Here is a 20,725-nt window from a genome sequence, read left to right on the forward strand (position 1 = left end):
TTCCCTGACGGTTGTCACGCTGCCATGTCACAACAGAAGTGCTCGACCAATCAAGTGTGCACGTGCAGTCACTGGATTATTCGTGTGGCCATTTAAATGCATCACGATCGGCTGTACATTGCCTGTTTACAACTTTTATTTTTTTTAACAGACCCAGTTTTGTTTTTTCAAATCACTTAATACCGCTCACTGGAACCCCCCCACCATCTCCTGTATGGGGCCCCGGCTCTCTGGCCTAGTGGCGTGTGTCAACCACTGCACAAATCGTCAGCATCCACGCCTCCTCAATGCAGGAGGTTGTATTGATGTGTCGGCCGCCGCTTCGTGAGGTGGTCGAACAAGCCCCCTTCCTGCAGACTGCGGGGCCCCTGTACGGGAGATTGCGAGGGGTATGACAGCTAGGACAGGGGATAATTTAAATGACCGCACAAAAGATCCAATCAGCCGATTGGGCACTAATCCCTGGCCTCTATTATACTTTACTCTATCAATATCCTGCAGGTCCCCCTTCACTCCCTTCAGTTCAACGCAGCAGATATTCTTGTTGCTTCCGAGGCAATGGTCCAAATGTACTATTCCTAACCGTTTTGGCTCCTGCAACAATATTTTGGTTTATGGTTTTGATGTGCTAAGATTTAAGCAATTTTGACACTTAAAGGGGTAAAAACTTTTTATTTTATTTTATTTTTTTTAAATCAACTGATGCCAGAAAGTTAAACAGATTTGTAAATTACTTCTATTAAAAAAATCTGGGGACCCCCGGGATCTTGCACGCGGCACCCCATTTGTAATCAGTCCCCGGAGCCTGTTCGCTCCGGGTCTGATTACGGACGACCACCGGGCCAGCTGCGTGTGACGTCACGCCTCCTCCCCCGTGTGACGTCACGCTCCGCCCCTCAATGCAAGCCTACGGGAGGGGGCGTGACAGCTATCATGCCCCCTCCCGTAGGCTTGCATTGAGGAGCGGAGCGTGACATCACACGCCGCCGGCCCGGTGGTCGTTCGTAATCCGACCCGGAGCGAACACGCTCCGGGGACTGATTACAAACGGGGTGCCGCGTGCAAGATCCCGGGGGTCCTCAGCAGCGGGACTCCCGAGATCAGGCTTCTTTCCCCTATCCTTTGGATAAGGAATAAGATGTCTAAGCACCGGAGAACCCCTTTAAATGAGTACTCCGGCACGCACTTTTTTCATTTTATCACGTCCGGGCTGCAAAATAAAAGAAAACACACTTTATCTTACCTGCCAACGAGCCCCCGGAGCTCCGGTACAGGTGTTTGGTCCCCGGGCTGTATTCTTCTTACTTCCTGTTAGCCCGGCACGTCACGCAGAGCTTCAGCCTATCACTGAATCGCCGATGCGGGACATCTCTGCGGCCGGTGATAGGCTGAAGCTCCGTGTGACGTGCCGGGCTAACAGGAAGTAAGAAGAATACAGCCCGGGGACCAAACCCCTGTATCGGACTGTACCGGAGCTCCGGTGGCTCGTTGGCAGGTAAGACAAAGTGTGTTTTCTTTTATTTTGCAGCCCGGACGGGATAAAATGAAAAAAGTGCGTGCCGGAGTACTCCTTTAAGATTTTTTAATAGTAACTTACAAATCTGTTTAACTTTCTGGCATCGGTTGATTTAAAAAAATAAATAAATAAAGTTTTCCACGGGAGTACCCCTTTTAACAAGAAGAAACCTGAATAACAAATTGCCTGTTAAAATGGACATGTCAAAGTTTTTTTTTTTGTCTCCAAACCCCTACAGCAGTGGTCTTCAACCTGCGGACCTCCAGATGTGGCAGAACTACAACTCCCAGCATGCCTGGACAGCCGTTGGCTGTCCGGGCATGCTGGGAGTTGTAGTTTTGCAACATCTGGAGGTCCGCAGGTTTAAGACCACTGCCCTACAGGATTTTTTCTTATTTTTTTAGCCTACACATTATGCTTATTTCACAAGTCTTGGTGGTCAAAAAAAATACAGCAGAACTGTGTAATAATGGAAAGTGACACAGGGTTTTACGTATTCTAATTTTCCTGTTATTGGCTTTCATAAACCTGATTAGACTGCAACATGTGTGCCAAATTTTTTAATCCGTTAAAAACCCAGTTGGGGAAAAAACGAAACTCCTACAACGTGAGTCAATGCGTCTGAGCAGGACCTGCCTGCTACTAGGGTTAAATTAAAGCATCGCTGTCATTTGAAAAAAATCTATGGACATTTTATCCGAAAGTGTCAAACGTTTAGATCGCACCAGGTCTCAGTCCTGTAACCCGCTTTGATCGTGAGTTATTGCCGAATACACCGGACTGTAACCCGCTATCGCAGCAGCTGTCAGGACTGAGACCTGTTGCAACCTAAACGCTGACATGTCTTCCGCTTTTCCAAAGGACATAGATGCATTGAATAATATGCCAGCATACTTTATTATTTGAGCATGAGAAAGGACTGAATGCCTCACTGTATATGCCCCTGAGGTGGGCATCAGATGCTGTTGCTGGTTTTTCTGCTTCTTCTTTGTGGATTGTTCCAGATTTGGAAACCATCCAAACTGAAGGAAACGTCATGCACAGCAGAGACGCTATCATTGATGTTAGCTGTTTATGCTGTTCTAGTGTTTTATCCATTGATTTCAGTGTAGTCTGGATTGGTCTGTGGACTTGTTTTTCACAATGATTCCATAATAACCAATGAGCGGTGATGCCTTTTTTTAACATGGCTTTATCTCTGCTGTAAGTGTGTGTGGATGCTGGCGCTATCACTGGCTGCAGCAGTGAATAAAAGATAACCCCGCTCTCAGCATGGCACAACATCATTTATTTTAGCATTACAGTATGTTCCTTTAGTAGTAATGTTTTACTCCAGTGATTGGTGTTTGTGTGCATGGCTGTCTCTAACCATTCCAGGGTATTTGTCATCAGGCATTCTCCCTACTGCCTGTTATTTAATGTCTAGCCCAAAATATTTCTGCTAAATATCAGTCAGCTCCAACTGAATTCAGTGGCTAGGGCCGCGGAGGCATTGCTGTACCCATAGACAGCAATGTAGACTTAAAGCGTACCTGTCAGATCCAACAAAAAAAATATTTTTTTAATATATCACTCAGTACCTAATCCGGACCATGTACATCTAATTTTTTTGTGTCTAGCACCTTTTATTTTTTAATTACACTTTTAATTTAGCTCACTAATCCGAATTCCTCTCAAAGGGAGGGGGCGTGGCCTCACTGCAGGTCTCCGCCCCCTCCCTCAGTATTCGGTCTGCTCACATCTCCCCTAGCATTAGCAAAACTACAACTCAAAGCTTGTCCTCACTGACAGTAGCGGGACACAAGCTGACAATGGGAGGATTTTTCCTCCAGATGTGAGCCCTGCGCTCACACCTGTCAATCAAGGGAGTGTGTCCATGACATAGGTGATGATGCATGGACACGGCAGGACTAGTATGTGTCCAAGCAGGCAGGGGGGGCAGTTGTCTGACTGGCTTTTTTAGTATGAAATACTGAAAATTTTCTTATGAAAGAAATTGCAAAAACTATTAGTTTTACATGCTTCACAACATATCAAAAGATTTTGAATCTAACAGTGCCTATTTAACCTGTTGGGGACGAAGGGCGTATGCATACGCCCTTGCGTCCTGGTACTTAAGGCCAAAGGGCGTATGCATACGCCTGTGGGAATTACAGTCCCCGCCGCGCACCAGGTGGGGTCCGGACCGGGGTGACTGCTGATATCGATCAGCAGGCACCCCGCGCAAATGCCCAGGGGGGTCATCAGACCCCGCCCCCATGGCAGCGATGGGCGCAAATTGCAAGTGAATTCACACTTGCGATTTGCGGCTATTCCGGGTCATACGGGTCGATGGTGACTCGGAAAATAGGGGGGATCGCGGTTGTCCAAGACACCAATGATCCCTAGAAGCGACGTCCAATAGCAGATCAGGGGCGGGGGGGTTAACTTTCGTTTTCCCCGTTCTGCCCACCCACAATAGGCGGGGAAGAACGGGGAAACAAACAGGGACCAGCGCCGAAGTCCACTTACGCTGCGGGCGACGTTCGGTGTCGAGATTGGCGGGCAGCATGTTGTGTGGCTGGCTCCCTGGATGCGACGGAAGTTGGTAAGTTGCCCAGCAACATCTAGAGGGCTACAGTTTGAGACCACTACACAGTGGTGCCCTCCAGATGTTGCAAAACTACAACTCCCAGCATGCCCAGACAAGCTGTCATGCAAATTTTTCGCCGTAGCGGTAAGCTCACTGTAAACCTCCGCCAGTGCGGATGTACCCTAAAAACACTACACTACACTAACACATAATAAAGGGTAAAACACTACATATACACCCCCTTACACTGTCTCTCTCCCCAATAAAAATGAAAAACGTATTGTACAGCAGTGTTTCCAAAACGGAGGCTCCAGCTGTTGCAAAACAACAACTCCCAGCATTTCAGGACAGCCACTGGCTGTCCAGGAATGCTGGGAGTTTAGCAACAGCTGGAGGCACCCCCAAAATTTGTAACCCCATTTCTTCTGTGTATATAAATACGCCATATGTGGATTTAGGGTACATTTCCACAAGGTGTATTTGCTGCATATTTTATTTTCTCTGTTGAAGTCAATGGGTAGGAAAATACGCAGCACCAAATACGCAGCAAAATACGCCGTGTGGGAAAGTACCCTTAAAGTGCGCTGCAGATGCACTACAATGCTCAGAAGAGAAGGAGCGCCATTGGGCTTTTGGAGAGAAAATTTGTCCGGAATTGAAGGCCATGTGTGTTTACAAAGCCCCCATAGTGCCAGAACAAGGAACCTCCCCCACATGTGACCCCATTTTAGAAACTACAATCTCATGTAATGTAATAAGGGGTACAGTGAGCATTTACACCCCACAGGTGTCTGACAGATTTTTGGAACAGTGGTCCGTGAAAATAAAAATAAAATTTTTCATTTGCACAGCCCACTGTTACAAAGATCTGTCAAACGCCAGTGGTGTGTAAATGCTCACTGCACCCCTTATTACATTCCGTGAGGTGTGTAGTTTCCAAAATTGGGTCACGTGTGTGTGTGTGTGTGTGGGGGGGCACTGTTCTGGCACCACGGGGGGCTTTGTAAACGCACATGGCCCCCGACTTCTATTCCAAACAAATTCTCTCTCTAAAAGCTCAATGGCGCTCCTTCTCTTCTGAACATTGTAGTTCGCCAGCAGAGCACTTGACGTCCACACCATGGGTATTTCCATACTAAGAAGAAATGGGGTTACAAATTTTGGGGGGCATTTTCTCCTATTACCCCTTGGAAAAAAAAAATTAAAAAAAGTAAAATTTTGGGGAAAACCAGCATTTTAGTGAGAACATTTTTTATTTTTTTTTCCATTTACACATCCAACTTTAACAAAAAGTTGTCAAACACCTGTGGGGTGTTAATGCTCCCTGTACCCGTTGTTACATTCCTTGAGGGGTGTAGTTTCCATAATAGTGTGCCCCCCAAAAACCATTTCAGAAAAACTCACTCTCCATAATCCCATTGTCGCTCCTTCCCTTCTGAGCCCTCTACTGCGCCCTCCAAACACTCTACATAAACATATGAGGTATTTCCTTACTCGAGAGAAATTGGGTTACAAATTATAGAAGATTTTTCTCCTATTACCACTTGTAAAAATTCAAAAACTGGGTCTACAAGAACATGCAAGTGTAAAAAATGCAGATTTTGAATTTTTTCCTTCACTTTGCTGCTATTCCTGTGAAACACCTAAAGGGTTAACACACTTACTGAATGTCATTTTGGATACTTTGAGGGGTGCAGTTTTTATAATGGGGTCATTTATGGGGTATTTCTAATATGAAGACCCTTCAAAAAAAAATGAAAAACACGCACACAATACATTTTTATTATTGTCTGCTACATTTTTTAGTGCTTTACCCGCTCACATAAATTGATCCCTGTTCAAAAATTAATAAACATTTTGTAATAAAAATATAACTTTCGTTAGATACAATTTTTTCCAACACTACTGTATCTCTTTTATATTTTTTATGGTACCCTACGAAATTTTTTTTAAAAAAGGTATCCATCACTTTTTTGGATCACTAAAGTCCAAAAAAAAGAATAAAAACTGCCTGCAAAAACGCAAAATTTGAAACCAACAAGGCATTTTTCTTGATGTTTTTGCTCTCCCATAGACTTCTATGGGAAAATCCAGCTTCTGAGCCCGAAATTGCTGAAAAACGCCAAAAGGATAAAAAAAAAAAAAAAAAAGAAAAAGCCAAACTGAAAAACGCCAAGGGAATCTGGCATTTTGCAGTTTACTGTTAACTTGCAGCTAACATCTGGACGTGGCGTTTTTTCACTGAAAAAACACTGTGCGGGAAAACTGGTGTTTTTTACACTGTATTTGCAAAAAAAAAAAAAAAAAACTCCATGGAATTCCAGCCGTATAGTAGATTCTGGAGAATCGGGGATGAGTCTCCTTCTTCTGAGGACACTACGTCCGGAAGACCATTTTTTTCTATCGGAGGATACAGATGGACTGATTAAAAATGGCCATGAACATAGAGGATCCGAAGGAAGTTAAAACTATCCAGGATATAATGTTTGAGGGCCTTGAACCAAGGAAGCATAGGGTTTTTCCGGTCCACAGATGCATTTCTGGTCTCATTAAAAAAGTGTGAAAACCCTGAAAAGAGAGCTCATCTGCTTCCTTCAAACCAAATGTGGCAGCTTCATGGGTTTCTAGATCCATGTTATTATGGATCAAGCAATTATCTATGGATATCCAGAATAAAGTTCCTCATGAACAACTGTTATCTTCAATACCTTTTTACCGTATATACTCGAGTATAAGCCGAGTTTTTCTGCACGATTTTTCGTGCTGAAAACACCCCCCTCTGCTTATACTCGAGTGAACTCTCCGCCCTCAGTGGTCTTCAACCCGGAAGACCACTGCGGCCTTCGTCATCATCCAGCCCCCCCCCCCCCCTTTAGTTTTGTACTCGCCTCCCCTCGGCGAGACATTAGGGTGAGCTGGTCCGGGCATGCTGGGAGTGAGGGTGAGCCGATGGCTGTCCGGGCATGCTGGGAGTTGTAGTTTTGGTGGATGCTTTTAAAAAAAAAAAAAAAAAAAAGTTTTTTCCTGGATAGACCCTTTAAGGACCAGACCAATTTTATTTTTGCATTTTCGTTTTTTTCCTCCTCTGCCTAAAATCCATAACTCCTTTATATTTCCATCTACAGACCCATATAAGGGCTTGTTTTTTGCGTGACCAGTTGTACTTTGTAATAAAACCTCTCATTTTACCATAAAATGTATGGCAAACCCCAAAAAAATTTTTTTTTACGGAGGAAATTTAAATGAAAACCACAATTTTGCACATTTTGGACGGTTTCGTTTTCACACTGTACAATTTACAGTAAAAGTGAAATTTTTGTACCGCTTAAAAAAAATAACAAACTTTTTGTACAAAATCAGTAATCTAAAATCGCCCTATTTTGTCCACCTATAACTTTTTCATTTTTCCTTATATAGGGCTGTATGAGGGCTCATTTTTTGCGCTGTCATCTGTACTTTTTATCGATACCACATTTGCATATATAAAACTTTTATATAATTTTTTTATTTTTGAATGAAATGTGACAAAAAAGCAGCATTTTTGGACCTTTAAAAAAAATAAATAAATAAATAAAAACTTTTACGCCGTTCACCATACGGGATCAATAACATTATATTTTCATAGTTTGGACATTTACGCATGCAGCGATACATGTTTATAAAGAAAAATTAAAATTTTTATTTTTACACTTTTACACTTATGTCCCCATAGGGGACTATCTATAGCAATTATTTAATTGCTAATACTGTTCAGTGCTATGCATAGGACATAGCACTGACCAGTATTATTGGCTATCTCCTGCTCTGGTCTGGTCGATCTCAGACCAGAGCAGGAGACGGACTGACGGCAGGTGAAGGGACCTCCGTCCGCCATTACAGATCCGATCATCTATTTTATCATGCGTATTGCCGCAGATGCCGTGATCTGTACAGATCAAGGCATCTAAGGGGTTAATGGTGGACATCTGCGCGATGGCGGATGTTGGCGATTACCGGCGGGTCCCCAGCTGCTGATAGCAGCCTCAACCTGCCCTGTATGACATGAGCATCGCTTGCGGTCATACACAGGATGTAAATGTATGTCCTGGTGCGCGAAGTACTGCCAAACCAGGATGTACATTTACGCCCGTGGTCGTTAAGGGGTTAAATACCCTACCCTGGATTAACTTTCAAATTTGTCATCCTCCTCCCCCCGACTCATCTAAAAATCAGTCAGTCAGGTCAGGTCATGTAGGTTAACTAGCTCTAGAAAAAGTTCTTACCTTTTTAATAGGAAAGTAGGTCTTAGTTCCTGTCCCAGAAAGCGAAAAAGGTCAGGGTTTCTATTCTTCCCCTTTTTTTTTTTAATTTTATTTTTTCTTTGTGTAAGAAAGCCAGACTACTCATTAAGCACCATAATAAACCTAAAGCCATTAAATCAGTTTCTAGTCTACCAGAAATTCAAAATGGAAACTGAAGTCAACTTTAAATCTGCTCACAAGGGACTGTTTCATGGTCTCAATAGACCTAAAAGACGCATACCTACATGTACCAATTCATCCGGATTATCAAAAATACCTAAGACTAGCTATCTATCTAAACTCAGAACTGGTGCACCTTTTAGTTCAGGGCTCTGCCCTTCGGCATCTCAATAGCCCCAAGAGTGTTCACAAAAATCGTTTCAGAGATGGTGGCTCATATAAGAGAAGGAAGGGGTACCTTTGTCCCTTTAGACTACTTCCTGCTAGTAGGTCAGACAGAAGAAGAGGTGAAAAGTTTCTTAAATCATACCTTGTCTATTCTAAAAAAAAATTGGTTGGATTTTAAATTGGACAAAGTCATCCCTGGTGTCAGCGAAGAAAACTTTTTTTTTTATTTTTTTTTTTTTGGGAGTTCTCTTAGACTCAGGTACAAAAGACTTTTCCGCCACAAGAAAAAAATTTAAGAATTCAAAAAGAAGTAGGCAAAGTGCTCCACCTCCACTCCATATCTCTAAGGAAAGGTATGTCCCTCCCAGGACTGTTTGCAGACACTATACAGGCAGTCCACTGGGCTCATTTTCATGCAAGACCTCTGCAGCTGCTGGGACTGTTCGGTTCAGGATCTCAACCGAAAAATTTGTCTGGCTCCAGAGACTCTAGAGTCCCTCCATGGATGGCTAAGAGTAGAAAATCTTCAATTAGATCTAGACTGGGTCTCTGTAGATCCCAAGATACTTACCACAGATGCCAGCCCCTGGGGCTGGGGGGCTCATATAGGAGATCTAAACATTCAAGGTCCGTGGGATATCTTGGGAAAAACCTCTTTCCTCAAACGGAGAACTCTTAGCTGTATACCACAGTCTGATCAAGTCGCAAAAACTCCTCAACCAAAACGTAAAAGGTTTGTTCAGACAACTCTACCACAGTATGTGTGCTGAACAGACAGGGTACTACCAAGAGCGAAACCTTAATAAATATATGTTATCAAATATTTTTCTTTCCAGAATCAAATCTCCTTTCATTGTCTGCAGTGCACTTAAGGGGTTAAAGAATGTTTTAAGGACTGAGCCCTTTTTCACCTTAAGGACTTGGCCATTTTTTGCAATTCTGACCACTGTCACTTTAAGCATTAATAACTCTGGAATGCTTTTAGTTATCGTTCTGATTCCGAGATTGTTTTTTCGAGACATATTCTACTTTAACATAATGGTAAAATGTTGTGGTAACTTGCATCCTTTCTTGGTGAAAAACCCCAAAATTTTATGAAAATTTAGCATTTTTCCAACTTTAAAGCTCTCTGCTTGTAAGGAAAATGGATATTCCAAATAATTTTTTTTAATTCACATATACAATATGTCTACTGTTTGCATCATAAAATTGACGAGTTTTTACTTTTGGAAGACACCAGAGGGCTTCAAAGTTCAGCAGCAATTTTCCAATTTTTCACAAAATTTTGAAACTCTCTTTTTTTCAGGGACCAGTTCAGGTTTGAAGTGGATTTGAAGGGTCTTCATATTAGAAATACCCCATAAATTACCCCATTATAAAAACTGCACCCCCCAAAGTATTCAAAATGACCTTCAGTCAGTGTTTTAACCCTTCAAGTGTTTCACAGGAATAGCAGCAAAGTGAAGGAGAAAATTCACAATCTTCATTTTTTACACTCGCATGTTCTTGTAGACCCAATTTTTGAATTTTTGCAAGGGGTAAAAAGGAGAAAATTTTTACTTGTATTTGAAACCCAATTTCTCTCGAGTAAGCACATACCTCATATGTCTGTTAATTGTTCGGCGGGCGCAGTAGAGGGCTCAGAAGGAAAGGAGCGACAAATGGTTTTTGGGGGGCATGTCACCTTTAGGAAGCCCCTATGGTGCCAGAACAGCAAAAAAAACCACATGGTATACCATTTTGGAAACTAGACCCCTCGGGGAACATAACAAGGGGTAATGTAAACCTTAATACCCCACAGGTGATTCACGACTTTTGCATGTGTAAAAATAAAAATAAAAAATAAAATTTAAAAAAATGTTTTCCCTAAAATGCTTGGTTTCCCAAAAGTTTTAAATTTTTAAAAAGGGTAATAGCAGAAAATACCCCCCAAAATTTGAAGCCCAATTTCTCCCGATTCAGAAAACACCCCATATGGGGGTGAAAAGTGCTCTGCTGGCGCACTACAGGTCTCAGAAGAGGAGGAGTCACATTTGGCTTTTTGAAAGCAAATTTTGCTCTGGGGGCATGCCGCATTTAGGAAGCCCCTATGGTGCCAGAACAGCAAAAAAAAACAAACACATGGCATACCATTTTGAAAACTAGACCCCTTGGGGAACGTAACAAGGGGTAAAGTGAACCTTAATACCCCACAGGGGTTTCACAACTTTTGCATATGTAAAAACATATATATATATATATATATATATATATATATATATATATATATATATATATATATAATTTTTTACCTCATTTTTATTGGGGAGGGGAGGGGGGCTGTGTGGGGGTATGTGTATATGTAGTGTTTTTTACTTTTTTTATTTTATTTTTTGTTAGTGTAGTGTTTTTAGTGTACAGTCGCACGGATGGGGGGTTCACAGTAGTTTCTCGCTGGCAGTTTGAGCTGCGGCAGAAAATTTGCCGCAGCTCAAACTTGCAGCCGGATACTTACTGTAAATCTCCGCTCATGTGAGTGTACCCTGTACTTTCACATTGGGGGGGGGGGGGGGGAGCATCCAGCTGTTGCAAAACTACAACTCCCAGCATGTACGGTCTATCAGTGCATGCTGGGAGTTGTAGTTTTGCAACAGCTGGAGGCACACTGGTTGTGAAACACCGAGTTTGGTAACAAACTCAGTGTTTTGCAACCAGTGTGCCTTCAGCTGTTGCAAAAGCTACAACCCCCAGCATGTATGGACAGCGGAAGGGCATGCTGGGTCTTGTAGTTATGCAACAGCTGGAGGCATACTACTTTGGCTGGGGATGCTGGGGATTGTAGTTATGCAACAGCTGGAGACACACTGGTTTGCTACTTAACTCAGTGTGCCTTCAGCTGTTGCAAAACTACAACTCTCAGCAGTCACCGACAGCCAACGGGCATGCTGGGAGTTGTAGTATGCAACCAGCAGTTGCACCACTACAACTCCCAGCATGCACTTTAGCTGTTTGTGCAAGCTGGGAGTTGAAGTTACACAACAGCTGAAGGTACACTTCCATAGAAAAAATGTGCCTCCAGCTGTTGCAAAACTATAAGTCCCAGCATGCCCTTTTTGCATGCTGGGAACTGTTGCTAAGCAACAGCAGGAGGCTGTCACTCACCTCCGATCCACGCCGCATCAGGTCAGTCCCTCGTCGTCGCCGCCGCTGCTCCTGGGGCCCCGATCCCAACATTCACGCCGGGGATCGGGGTCCCCAGCTCCCGGGGTGCACGTCCCGCACCCGCTCACGTCCTCCGGAAGAGGGGCAGAGCGGGTTGCGGGAGTGACACTCGCAGCAGGCGCCCTGATTGGTCGGCCGGGAAACCGTCCGACGAATCAGGGCGATCGTGAGGTGGCACCAGTGCCACCTCACCCCTGCTGTAATTCCGGGTCACTGGGTCACTGGAGACCCGATTGACCCGGAATCTGCCGCAGATCGCTGGACTGAATTGTCCAGCGATCTGCGGCCATCGCCGAAATGGGGGGTCATCATGACCCCCCTGGGCGATATGTCGTGATGCCTGCTGAATGATTTCAGCAGGCATCGGGCACAGACTCCCCTCCAGCTAGCGGCGGGGGGGCCGGGAATGGACAGGATGTACTCAAACGTCTGGAGTCCTTAAGGGGTTAAATACGAGCAGATTTCTTAAGGCGTCACGAACTTCGTCAGGGGGAATGGTGCCTAGACCCCCAGATCTTCAAGAAAATTTTCTGTCTCTGGAGACTCCACCTTTTTGCCACGAGGGAAAACCGTCAGGTCCAAAAATGTTGTTCCCTAAACCCCACAGAGAACCCATGGGCGGTGGACGCTCTAACCCAAACTTGGTACTGGAACCTAGCCTACGCTCCCCCCCCCCCCCCCTTCAACTAATTCCGAGGGTCACAAAGATTCGGATGGACAGAGCTTGGGTGATCTTAATACCCCGTTCTGGCCACAGAGGGCTTGTCAATCATAGATCCATGGGTCCTTCCAGAGTCGAAGTATTACGTCCGTCAGTAAAGAATCTACATCTGATGGCATGGGCCCCCTTGAGAGGATGATTCTTAAAAGTAAGGGAGTCTCTGACTCCGTTATCTCTACCTTACAGGCCAGTAGGAAGTTATGCACCGACAAAATTTACTTCAGGATCTGGAAAGCTTATCTATCCTTTCTTAATGAACCATTCTCTGCTTCATCTGTCCCAAATTTTCCAAAAATTCCTTCAAGCAGATTTGGAGAAGAGGTTAAAACTAGCCACTTTAACCCCTTAAGGACCCAGCCAATTTTCACTGTAGGACCCGGCCATTTTTTTTGCACATCTGACCACTGTCACTTTAAGCATTAATAACTCTGGGATGCTTTTACCTTTCATTCGGATTCCAACATTTGTTTCTTCGTGACATATCCTACTTTATGTTAGTGGTAAATATTTGTCGATACTTGCATCATTTATTGGTGAAAAATTCCAAAATTTTATGAAAAAATTTTTAATGTAGCATTTTTTTTTTACTTTGAAGCTCTCTGCTTATAAGGAAAATGAATATTCCAAATAAATTCTATATTGATTCACATATACAACATGTCTACTTCATGTTTCCATCATAAAGTTGACATGTTTTTACTTTTGGAAGACATCAAAGGGCTTCAAAGTTCAGCAGCAATTTCCAATTTTTTTCAAAAAATTTTCAAAATCGAAATTTTTCAGGGATCAGTTCGTTTTTTAAGTGAATTTGAAGGGCCTTCTTATTAGAAATACCCCACAAATGACCCCATTATAAAAACTGCACCCCTCAAAGTATTCAAAATGACATTCAAAAGGTTTGTTAACCCTTTAGGTATTTCACAGGAATAGCAGCAAAGTGAAGGAGAAAATTCAAAATCTGCATTTTTTACACTGGCATGTTCTTGTAGACCCAGTATTTGAATTTTTACAAGGGGTAAAAGAAGAGAAATCTTCCTAAAATGTGTAACCCAATTTCTCTGGAGTAAGGAAATACCTCATATGTGTGTGTCAAGTGTTCTGTGGGTGCACTAGAGGGCTCAGAAGGGAAGGAGCGACAATGGGATTTTTGAGAGTGAGTTTTTCTGAAATGGTTTTTGTGGGCATGTCGCATTTAGGAAACCCCTATGGTGCCAGAACAACAACAAAAAAAACACATGGCATACTATTTTGGAAACTACACCCCTCAAGGATGAAACAAGGGGTACAGTGAGCCTTAACACCTCACAGGTGTTTGACGACTTTTTGTTAAAGTCGGATGTGTAAATGAAAAAAATATATAAAAAAATTTCACTAAAATGCAGTTTTTTCCACAAATTTGACATTTTTACAAGGGGTAATAGGAGAAAATTATACTGGAAGATGTAGTTATACAACAGCTGGAGGTACGTAACTACAACTCCCAGCATGCCGAGACAGCTGTTTGCTGTTTGGGCATGCTGGGATTTGCAGTTTTGCAACATCTGGAGGGCTACAGTTAGAGACCACTGCACAGTGATCTACAAACTGTGGACCTCCAGATGTTGCAAAATTACAAATCCCAGCATGCACAGACAGCCAACTGCTTTGAGGGCATGCTGGGAGTTGTAGTTTTGCAACATCTGGAGGGCTACAGTGTAGAGACCACTGTATAGGGGTCTCAGATTGTAGCCCTCTAGATGTTGCTAGGCAACCTACCGGCTTCCGTCGGATCCAGGGAGCCGTCCTCTTCTGCCACACAACATGCCACTTGCACCGATCACCACAGCCGATCGCGTCCCGCAGCCTCCACCGATCGGTAAGTGGATCTTCGGCGCCCGGTCCCCTTCGTTTCCCCGTCCTGCCTTGCCTATTGTGGGTGGGCAGGACGGGGAAAACGAAAGTTAACCCCGCCACCCCCGATCTGCTATTGGTCGTCGCTTTTGACGACCTCACTCCTATCCCTTCAGGGGGATCGTAGGTGTCATGGACAACCGCGCTCCCCCTTATATTTCGGGTCACCATAGACCCGGATGACCCGGAATCGGCGCAAATTGTAAGTGTGAATTCACTTGCCATTTGCGCCGATCGCCGACATGGCCCCTGGGCGTTTGCGCTGGTGCCTTCTGATCGATATCAGCAGTCACCCCGGTGCGGTCCACGCCCTCGGCGCGCGGCAGGGACCAGAATTCCCACGGGCGTACCTGTACGCCCTGGGTCCTTAAGACCAAGGTACAGAAGGCGTATCCATACGCCCTAGGTCCTGTACGGGTTAAAAGTCCAGGTCTCGGCATTAGGGGCCCTGTATAATTCCAAAATAGCAGATCATCCCTGGATTATCAGATTCCTCAGAACAGTTAAGACTATCAGTTCATAAATTTCCCAGAGCCCCAATATGGGATTTATCTTTGGTTCTGAAGGCTTTCTTGTCCCAGCCTTTTGAGCCAATTGATACGATTCCACTTAAAAATTTTGTTCTAAAAAACAGTTCTGTTAGTGGCAGTAACTTCAGCCAGGAGGGTAGGGAATTTTTCTGCCCTTTCTAACATAGATCCATATACAAAAATTTTAGAGGATAGCATAATCTTCCTCCCATATCCTGAATACTTAAAGTAGTTTCTTCCTGTGTTTCTCAAAATATTGTATTACCTTTTTGTAACAACCCCACTAATGACAAAGAAAAGGCCCTTCATTCATTAAATGTTAGAAGATGTGTCCTGCAGTATTTAGTTAGAACAAAATACTTCAGAAAATCTACTTCTTTATTTGTTCAGTTTTCAGGTAAAAATAAGGGATCCAAAGATAGCAGTAATACGTTTGCTAGGTGGATCAGACAGTCTATTTAGGTCTTGATCCACCAATAGGACTGAGAGACCATTCTACCAGGTCCATAGCCTCCTGTTGGGCTGAAAGGCATGGAGCTTCTCTAGATCAAATATGCAAGGATGCTACTTGGTCTTCTCCACATGCTTTCTTTTGCCACTACAGGGGGAATGTGGGTGACTCCTCTTCTTGCCTTTGGTCCTGTTTTTGCAATACAGTTCCCGTATACGTTTTCAATTTGAACCGTATTGAAAACCATATGCATTGACTCTCCATTGAAAACCGTATGCCAAACGATGCATATGGTTGCATCTGTCTTGCATCTTGTACGGTATTGGCTGTTTTTTTTTCTCCGTAGCCAAAACCGTAGCCTGCCACGGTTTTTGGTCTGGTGGGAAAACTGTATAAAATCATATGTGGTTTATTTTTTATGGGAGTCAATGGGAACCGTACAGAATTGTGTGTGTGTGTGTGTGTGCGCTGTTCCATCCGGTTTGAACCATATGGTTTTTGACTTTGCTCAGTTTTTGTTTTTTTTTTCTTGGAATTTCAATCAAACAAGTGAAATTTTATTCATAATGGAGTGAAAAGTTAAAATGTATACGTTTTTATTTCTTACGGGTTAAAATTTGTAAACATGTTATTGATACAATTTAGTCAGGTTTTGAGTAATCTGTTTTTCATCAAAAACCTGATACGGGAACTGTATTGCAAAAACGTGGTGTGAATGCAGTATTACAATCCATTATCCCACTCTAGGTTTAATCTGATATTCTCTGAAGTGGTGCTGTCATGGCAATGGGGAAAGCTGGTAACTACTCACCGGTAAAGTTGTTTCCCCGAGCCATGACAGCACCAGGGTATTCCCACCCTTTAATTTATGGTGTTTATTTCTCTCACTGGGTGTAAGTTCACATGTTGGTGAATTTTCTCTTTGTATAAATCTTCATGTAAAAACTTAAAGGAGTACTCTGATTCATAAATTTATATCCCACAAATGTTCCCCATGGCTGTACCTCTCTGGCCATGTACTTCTTGTTGCAATTGGTCCAGCTGTTCTCCTGGTGCAGCGCTCCGTATTTCATGGCACTTCCTGGTTATGGTGGCGTGGAGGGTGACGTAAAAATCATCATTCCCCATGCTGCCTTGCTTCAAGTTCCTGTCCCGCCGTGCCTCCCTCCTCCTCCTCAGCCCCTCCCCTCCCTCCTGCTCTCCCCTCCCCAATAGGCAGACTATTGTGAATCATTAGGTCCGTTTTGCATTTGGTCGTGCGCATAGGACGGGTGTTACGTTACTTTTATGTGTAAGTCCTTTTGTGAATAATCCTGATAGTTACGCCAGCGTAACTATCAGGGATATTACTGGACAAGGAAGATCACATGCCTGGTCCAAAGTAAATGCTCAGTGCGCAGGCGCGCGCAGCTCAGCATGATAGGAGGGAGGCGTTTACTCAGCCGAGCGAATGCCGGCTGAGCAAATGATGGGGGCATGCATATTTAGGAGTGGGAGTGACCGTCTCGAGGGTGTGGGGGCCGGCATACAGTGGGGAGGATACAGAGAACTATGACGCTTCGTTCTCAAGATGGCTGCGGACGGCTGCATAATGGGGAACGAAAGTCATAATCCACACAGACCAGCTGTACTTCCAGTTTTCACAAAACACAGTGATGGCTGCCTGCAAGTCAATGGAGGTGATTTATTATGTTATATAACTTTGGCAATGCTTGCTATTGGTGGAGAAAAGTTTTGCTTCAGAGTACTCCTTTAAGAAGACTTTATGGTCTCGGAAATACTGAGGCTGGAGAGGAGGTTTCTTTTTATTCTCAGTTTTCCTGTCCCTATGGGCGGAGTCCCTCTGTCAGGTGGTGCTGTCATGGCGATGGGGAAACAACATTAATGGTGAGAAATTACCGTTTTTTTTTGAGCAGTGTAGTTACTCACAACTTCCCTTTCACCTGGGATTGATCAGGTGTAATGGGACAAATGGACATTGTCTGTCTTCATATGACCACCTGATTATTAAACACATATTATGACTAGCTTTTGCCCACGGCTTTACTGGCGTTAAATTTGGGGTAACGTAGATCTACTTTTTTTTTCGATCCTATCGTAATGAGGCCGCTCTGGGTAAAGTCTACGGGCATTCAAACAACCCGAATTCTTTCAACTTTGATCGCCGCGTCTAAAGAGTTAATGCCGGATATCTGCCGTTACGGCAATGTCTGGCATTAGCCACTAGTTCTGGCTGCTGACAGCAGCTGGGACCATGTGGGTATGATGCAAGCTCAGCTCCTGAGCTTGCTTCATAACCCTCCCGTGCCGCAGCGCCGGGTATACCCGGCGTTCTGCGGCAAGGGGTCAATTCATACAAACTTTGAACCCCCGTTTCACCGCTTCAGGGGTGGAATTTTAGAAAACCTTAAAACATGTGTTTCTTTATCTCTGTTTTAAGGCTAACAATTAAAGTTTCATGCTTCTAGCTTAAAAAATGGACTTCCATACAAACTTTCAACCCCTTTTTCACCCCCTTAAGGGTTGAATTTCGAAAAATCCTTTCTTATTCCTCGTCTATGTTTTAACAACAACACCTGTGAAAAAAATTCAGCTTTCTAGGTCCAAGAGTTTAGGCTGGGCATTGATGAGTCAGTGAGTCAGGCCTTCAAGTTGGCCAGCACTACTGATACCAAAACTACTGCATGGACCTGGCATACAGGTGCACGCTGCTAGGCTGAAAATACATAAACAGGAGAATACAGCAGCACACTGCTAGCACAAAGATGCAGATAAAACATGAAATGCTATACAGCTATAGTGCAAAAAATGAAAAAGTGAGGTACTTGGCTCATGATTTGGCGGACAAATAGTTTGGACCATCCCACCACGGTAAGGTGACCTCATTGGGACGGACCCTACACTGAATATGCCCACCCACCTCTATTAGGTGTGTATAAGGTGCTGGATGTCTCAGACCTTGCAATGCCTTTTAAATTGATTACACAGAGGCATATTCACAGTGTAGAGTCCCTCCCAATGAGGTCACCTTACCGTGGTGGGATGGTCCAAACAATTTGGCCGCCAAATTGTGAGCTAAGTACCTCACTTTTTCATTTTTTTGCAATATAGCTGTATAGCATTTCATGTTTTATCTGCATCTTTGTGCTAGCAGTGTGCTGCTGTATTCTCCGGTTTATATATAGAGATATATAGATATAGATATCCAATAAAAACAGCACCTCCAAGAAAAAGTAGAAAAAAAGAATTTGGGGTGCCCGCATATTCTGACCCTCGGTCCACTGGTTCCTCAAAAAAAAAATATATATAAGCAGCACACCACAAGTAGGCTTCGAGCTAAAAGTGAATTTATTCCATTATGTGAGAGACTGTTTCTCCAGCCTCACGCTGGCTCTCTCAAGTGAGAAAGCCAGCGTGAGGCTGGAGAAACGTAGTCTCTCACATCATGGAATAAATTCACTTTTTTTGCTTGAAGCCTACTTGTGGTGTGGTGTGTGTGTGTGTGTGTATGTGTATGTATATATGTATATGTGTATATGTGAGTATATGTGTGTATATATATCTATATATATATATATGTGTGTGTGTGTGTATATATATATATATATATATATATATATGTGTTTGTGTGTGTGTGTGTGTGTATATATATATATATATATATATATATATATATTATAGAGTGTGTGTGTGTGTGTGTATATGTGTATGTGTATATATATATATATATATATATATATATATAATAGAAAATTGATCAGCTGTTCCTTGTGCTGTAGAAACACAAAGCTCCAACATCTAAACAAGTCGCATTTGAATACAGTTGCACAGAGAAAGTTGCTAGAAAAGTAACTGATAAACACGTTTCAGGCTCTCGGCCCTTAGTCATGAGAGAGATCATGACTGTTTTGAGAGCCTGAAACGTGTTGATCAGTTACTTTTCTAACAACTTTCTCTGTGCACCTGTATGGCTTTCAAGGATTTCAAATAAAGCTTATTTGGTTACATTCAATATTATCGTTGTGAGGTCTGCTAACTTGATATTGTCATTTCTAGTCTAGATTTGTACAAAATGGAAGATGAAGATATAAGTGAACGAAAATTGAAGATTGCCTCCATTCTGGATAGAGTTAAAAGTTTCAAAACGAAGTATGGGAATGAAGATAACTGGACGGATGAGCTAACTTTCACCAAATCTTCTGCTGACACGACAGGTGAGATCAGTTTTGGTCAATTATTGTCAGTTAGGTTTTAAACATGGTTTACACAAGTGCTTCCCAACCAGGGGGCCTCCAACTGTTGCAAAACTACAACTCCCAGCAAGCCCGGACAGCCAAAGTTGGTCCGGGCATGCTGGAAGTTGTAGTTTTACAACAGCTGGAGGCACCCTGGTTGGGAAGCGCTGGTCTACACCATAACAAAACTGCACAAGAGGCTGGTAGTGAGTTGGATCTTGATGCTGCCATAAAGAAGTTCTCCTTATAAAAAGTTTATATTGTTATAAAGTTTCTGACAGATACTCTTTTGGAGACATAAATTGTCAAGTTTTGCAAATCACAACCAATCACAGCTCAGATTTTATACCTTAGCGAGCTCTGTTAACGCTGAGCTGTGATTGGTTGTTACAAGGGAAGACCAGACTGGTTTGGTTTCAGGCAGATTGATAAATCAGACTTTGGACTTGACTACTCACTTACAAACATGCGTTTAAGCCTTTCAGAAGCTTGAGCTGTAATGATATATTTTATTATTATTTTCTTGTATAATACAGTGGTCCCTCAACTTAAAATATTTTCAACATACAATGGTCTTTTCTGGACCCTTGTAACTTGAAACCAGATTCAACATACAATGCTACGGCAGCCCAGATGTGCAAAACATGTCAGTGGCTGGAAGAACTGACCAATCAGAATGGACATTCACTGGTAAAACCCCTGTAATCCTAAAGTACATGCACTGACTAGCTGTCTGGTAGCTAACACTACAGTGCAGTTAGGTATTACATGTTTTGTATTACTCTTTCCCTGTGCCAGGAATAGCTGCTCCAGGTGGGGGCGTCTCCATGTTACTTTTTTTTTTTTTTCTTCTTTTTTTTGGGACACTGTGCATACTGTACAGGACCCTGAAGAAGCTCCTGTCCTCTACATACAGTGATTTACAGCTTCCAGCAGCTCTTTTATATGTAAGGACTTGCTTTACCTGTATTAGTTATCTAC

General features: G+C 43.1%; 1 protein-coding gene across 6 annotated transcripts in view; it reads left to right on the forward strand.

Moving 5' to 3' along the window:
• Positions 1–20,725, forward strand: part of TTK (TTK protein kinase) — a 105,948-nt gene that overhangs the window by 2,838 nt on the left and 82,385 nt on the right. For 5 of the 6 annotated variants that reach the window (XM_056565946.1, XM_056565949.1, XM_056565952.1 and 2 more), the window contains exon 2: positions 19,566–19,723. In XM_056565946.1, coding sequence (XP_056421921.1) covers positions 19,566–19,723 — 158 coding nt within the window. The remainder of the gene's footprint in view (positions 1–19,565; positions 19,724–20,725) is intronic. The other variant, XM_056565950.1, reaches the window with a different exon arrangement.

The sequence above is a fragment of the Hyla sarda genome, chromosome 3 (genome assembly GCF_029499605.1).
Source record: "Hyla sarda isolate aHylSar1 chromosome 3, aHylSar1.hap1, whole genome shotgun sequence".
NCBI lineage: Eukaryota > Metazoa > Chordata > Amphibia > Anura > Hylidae > Hyla > Hyla sarda.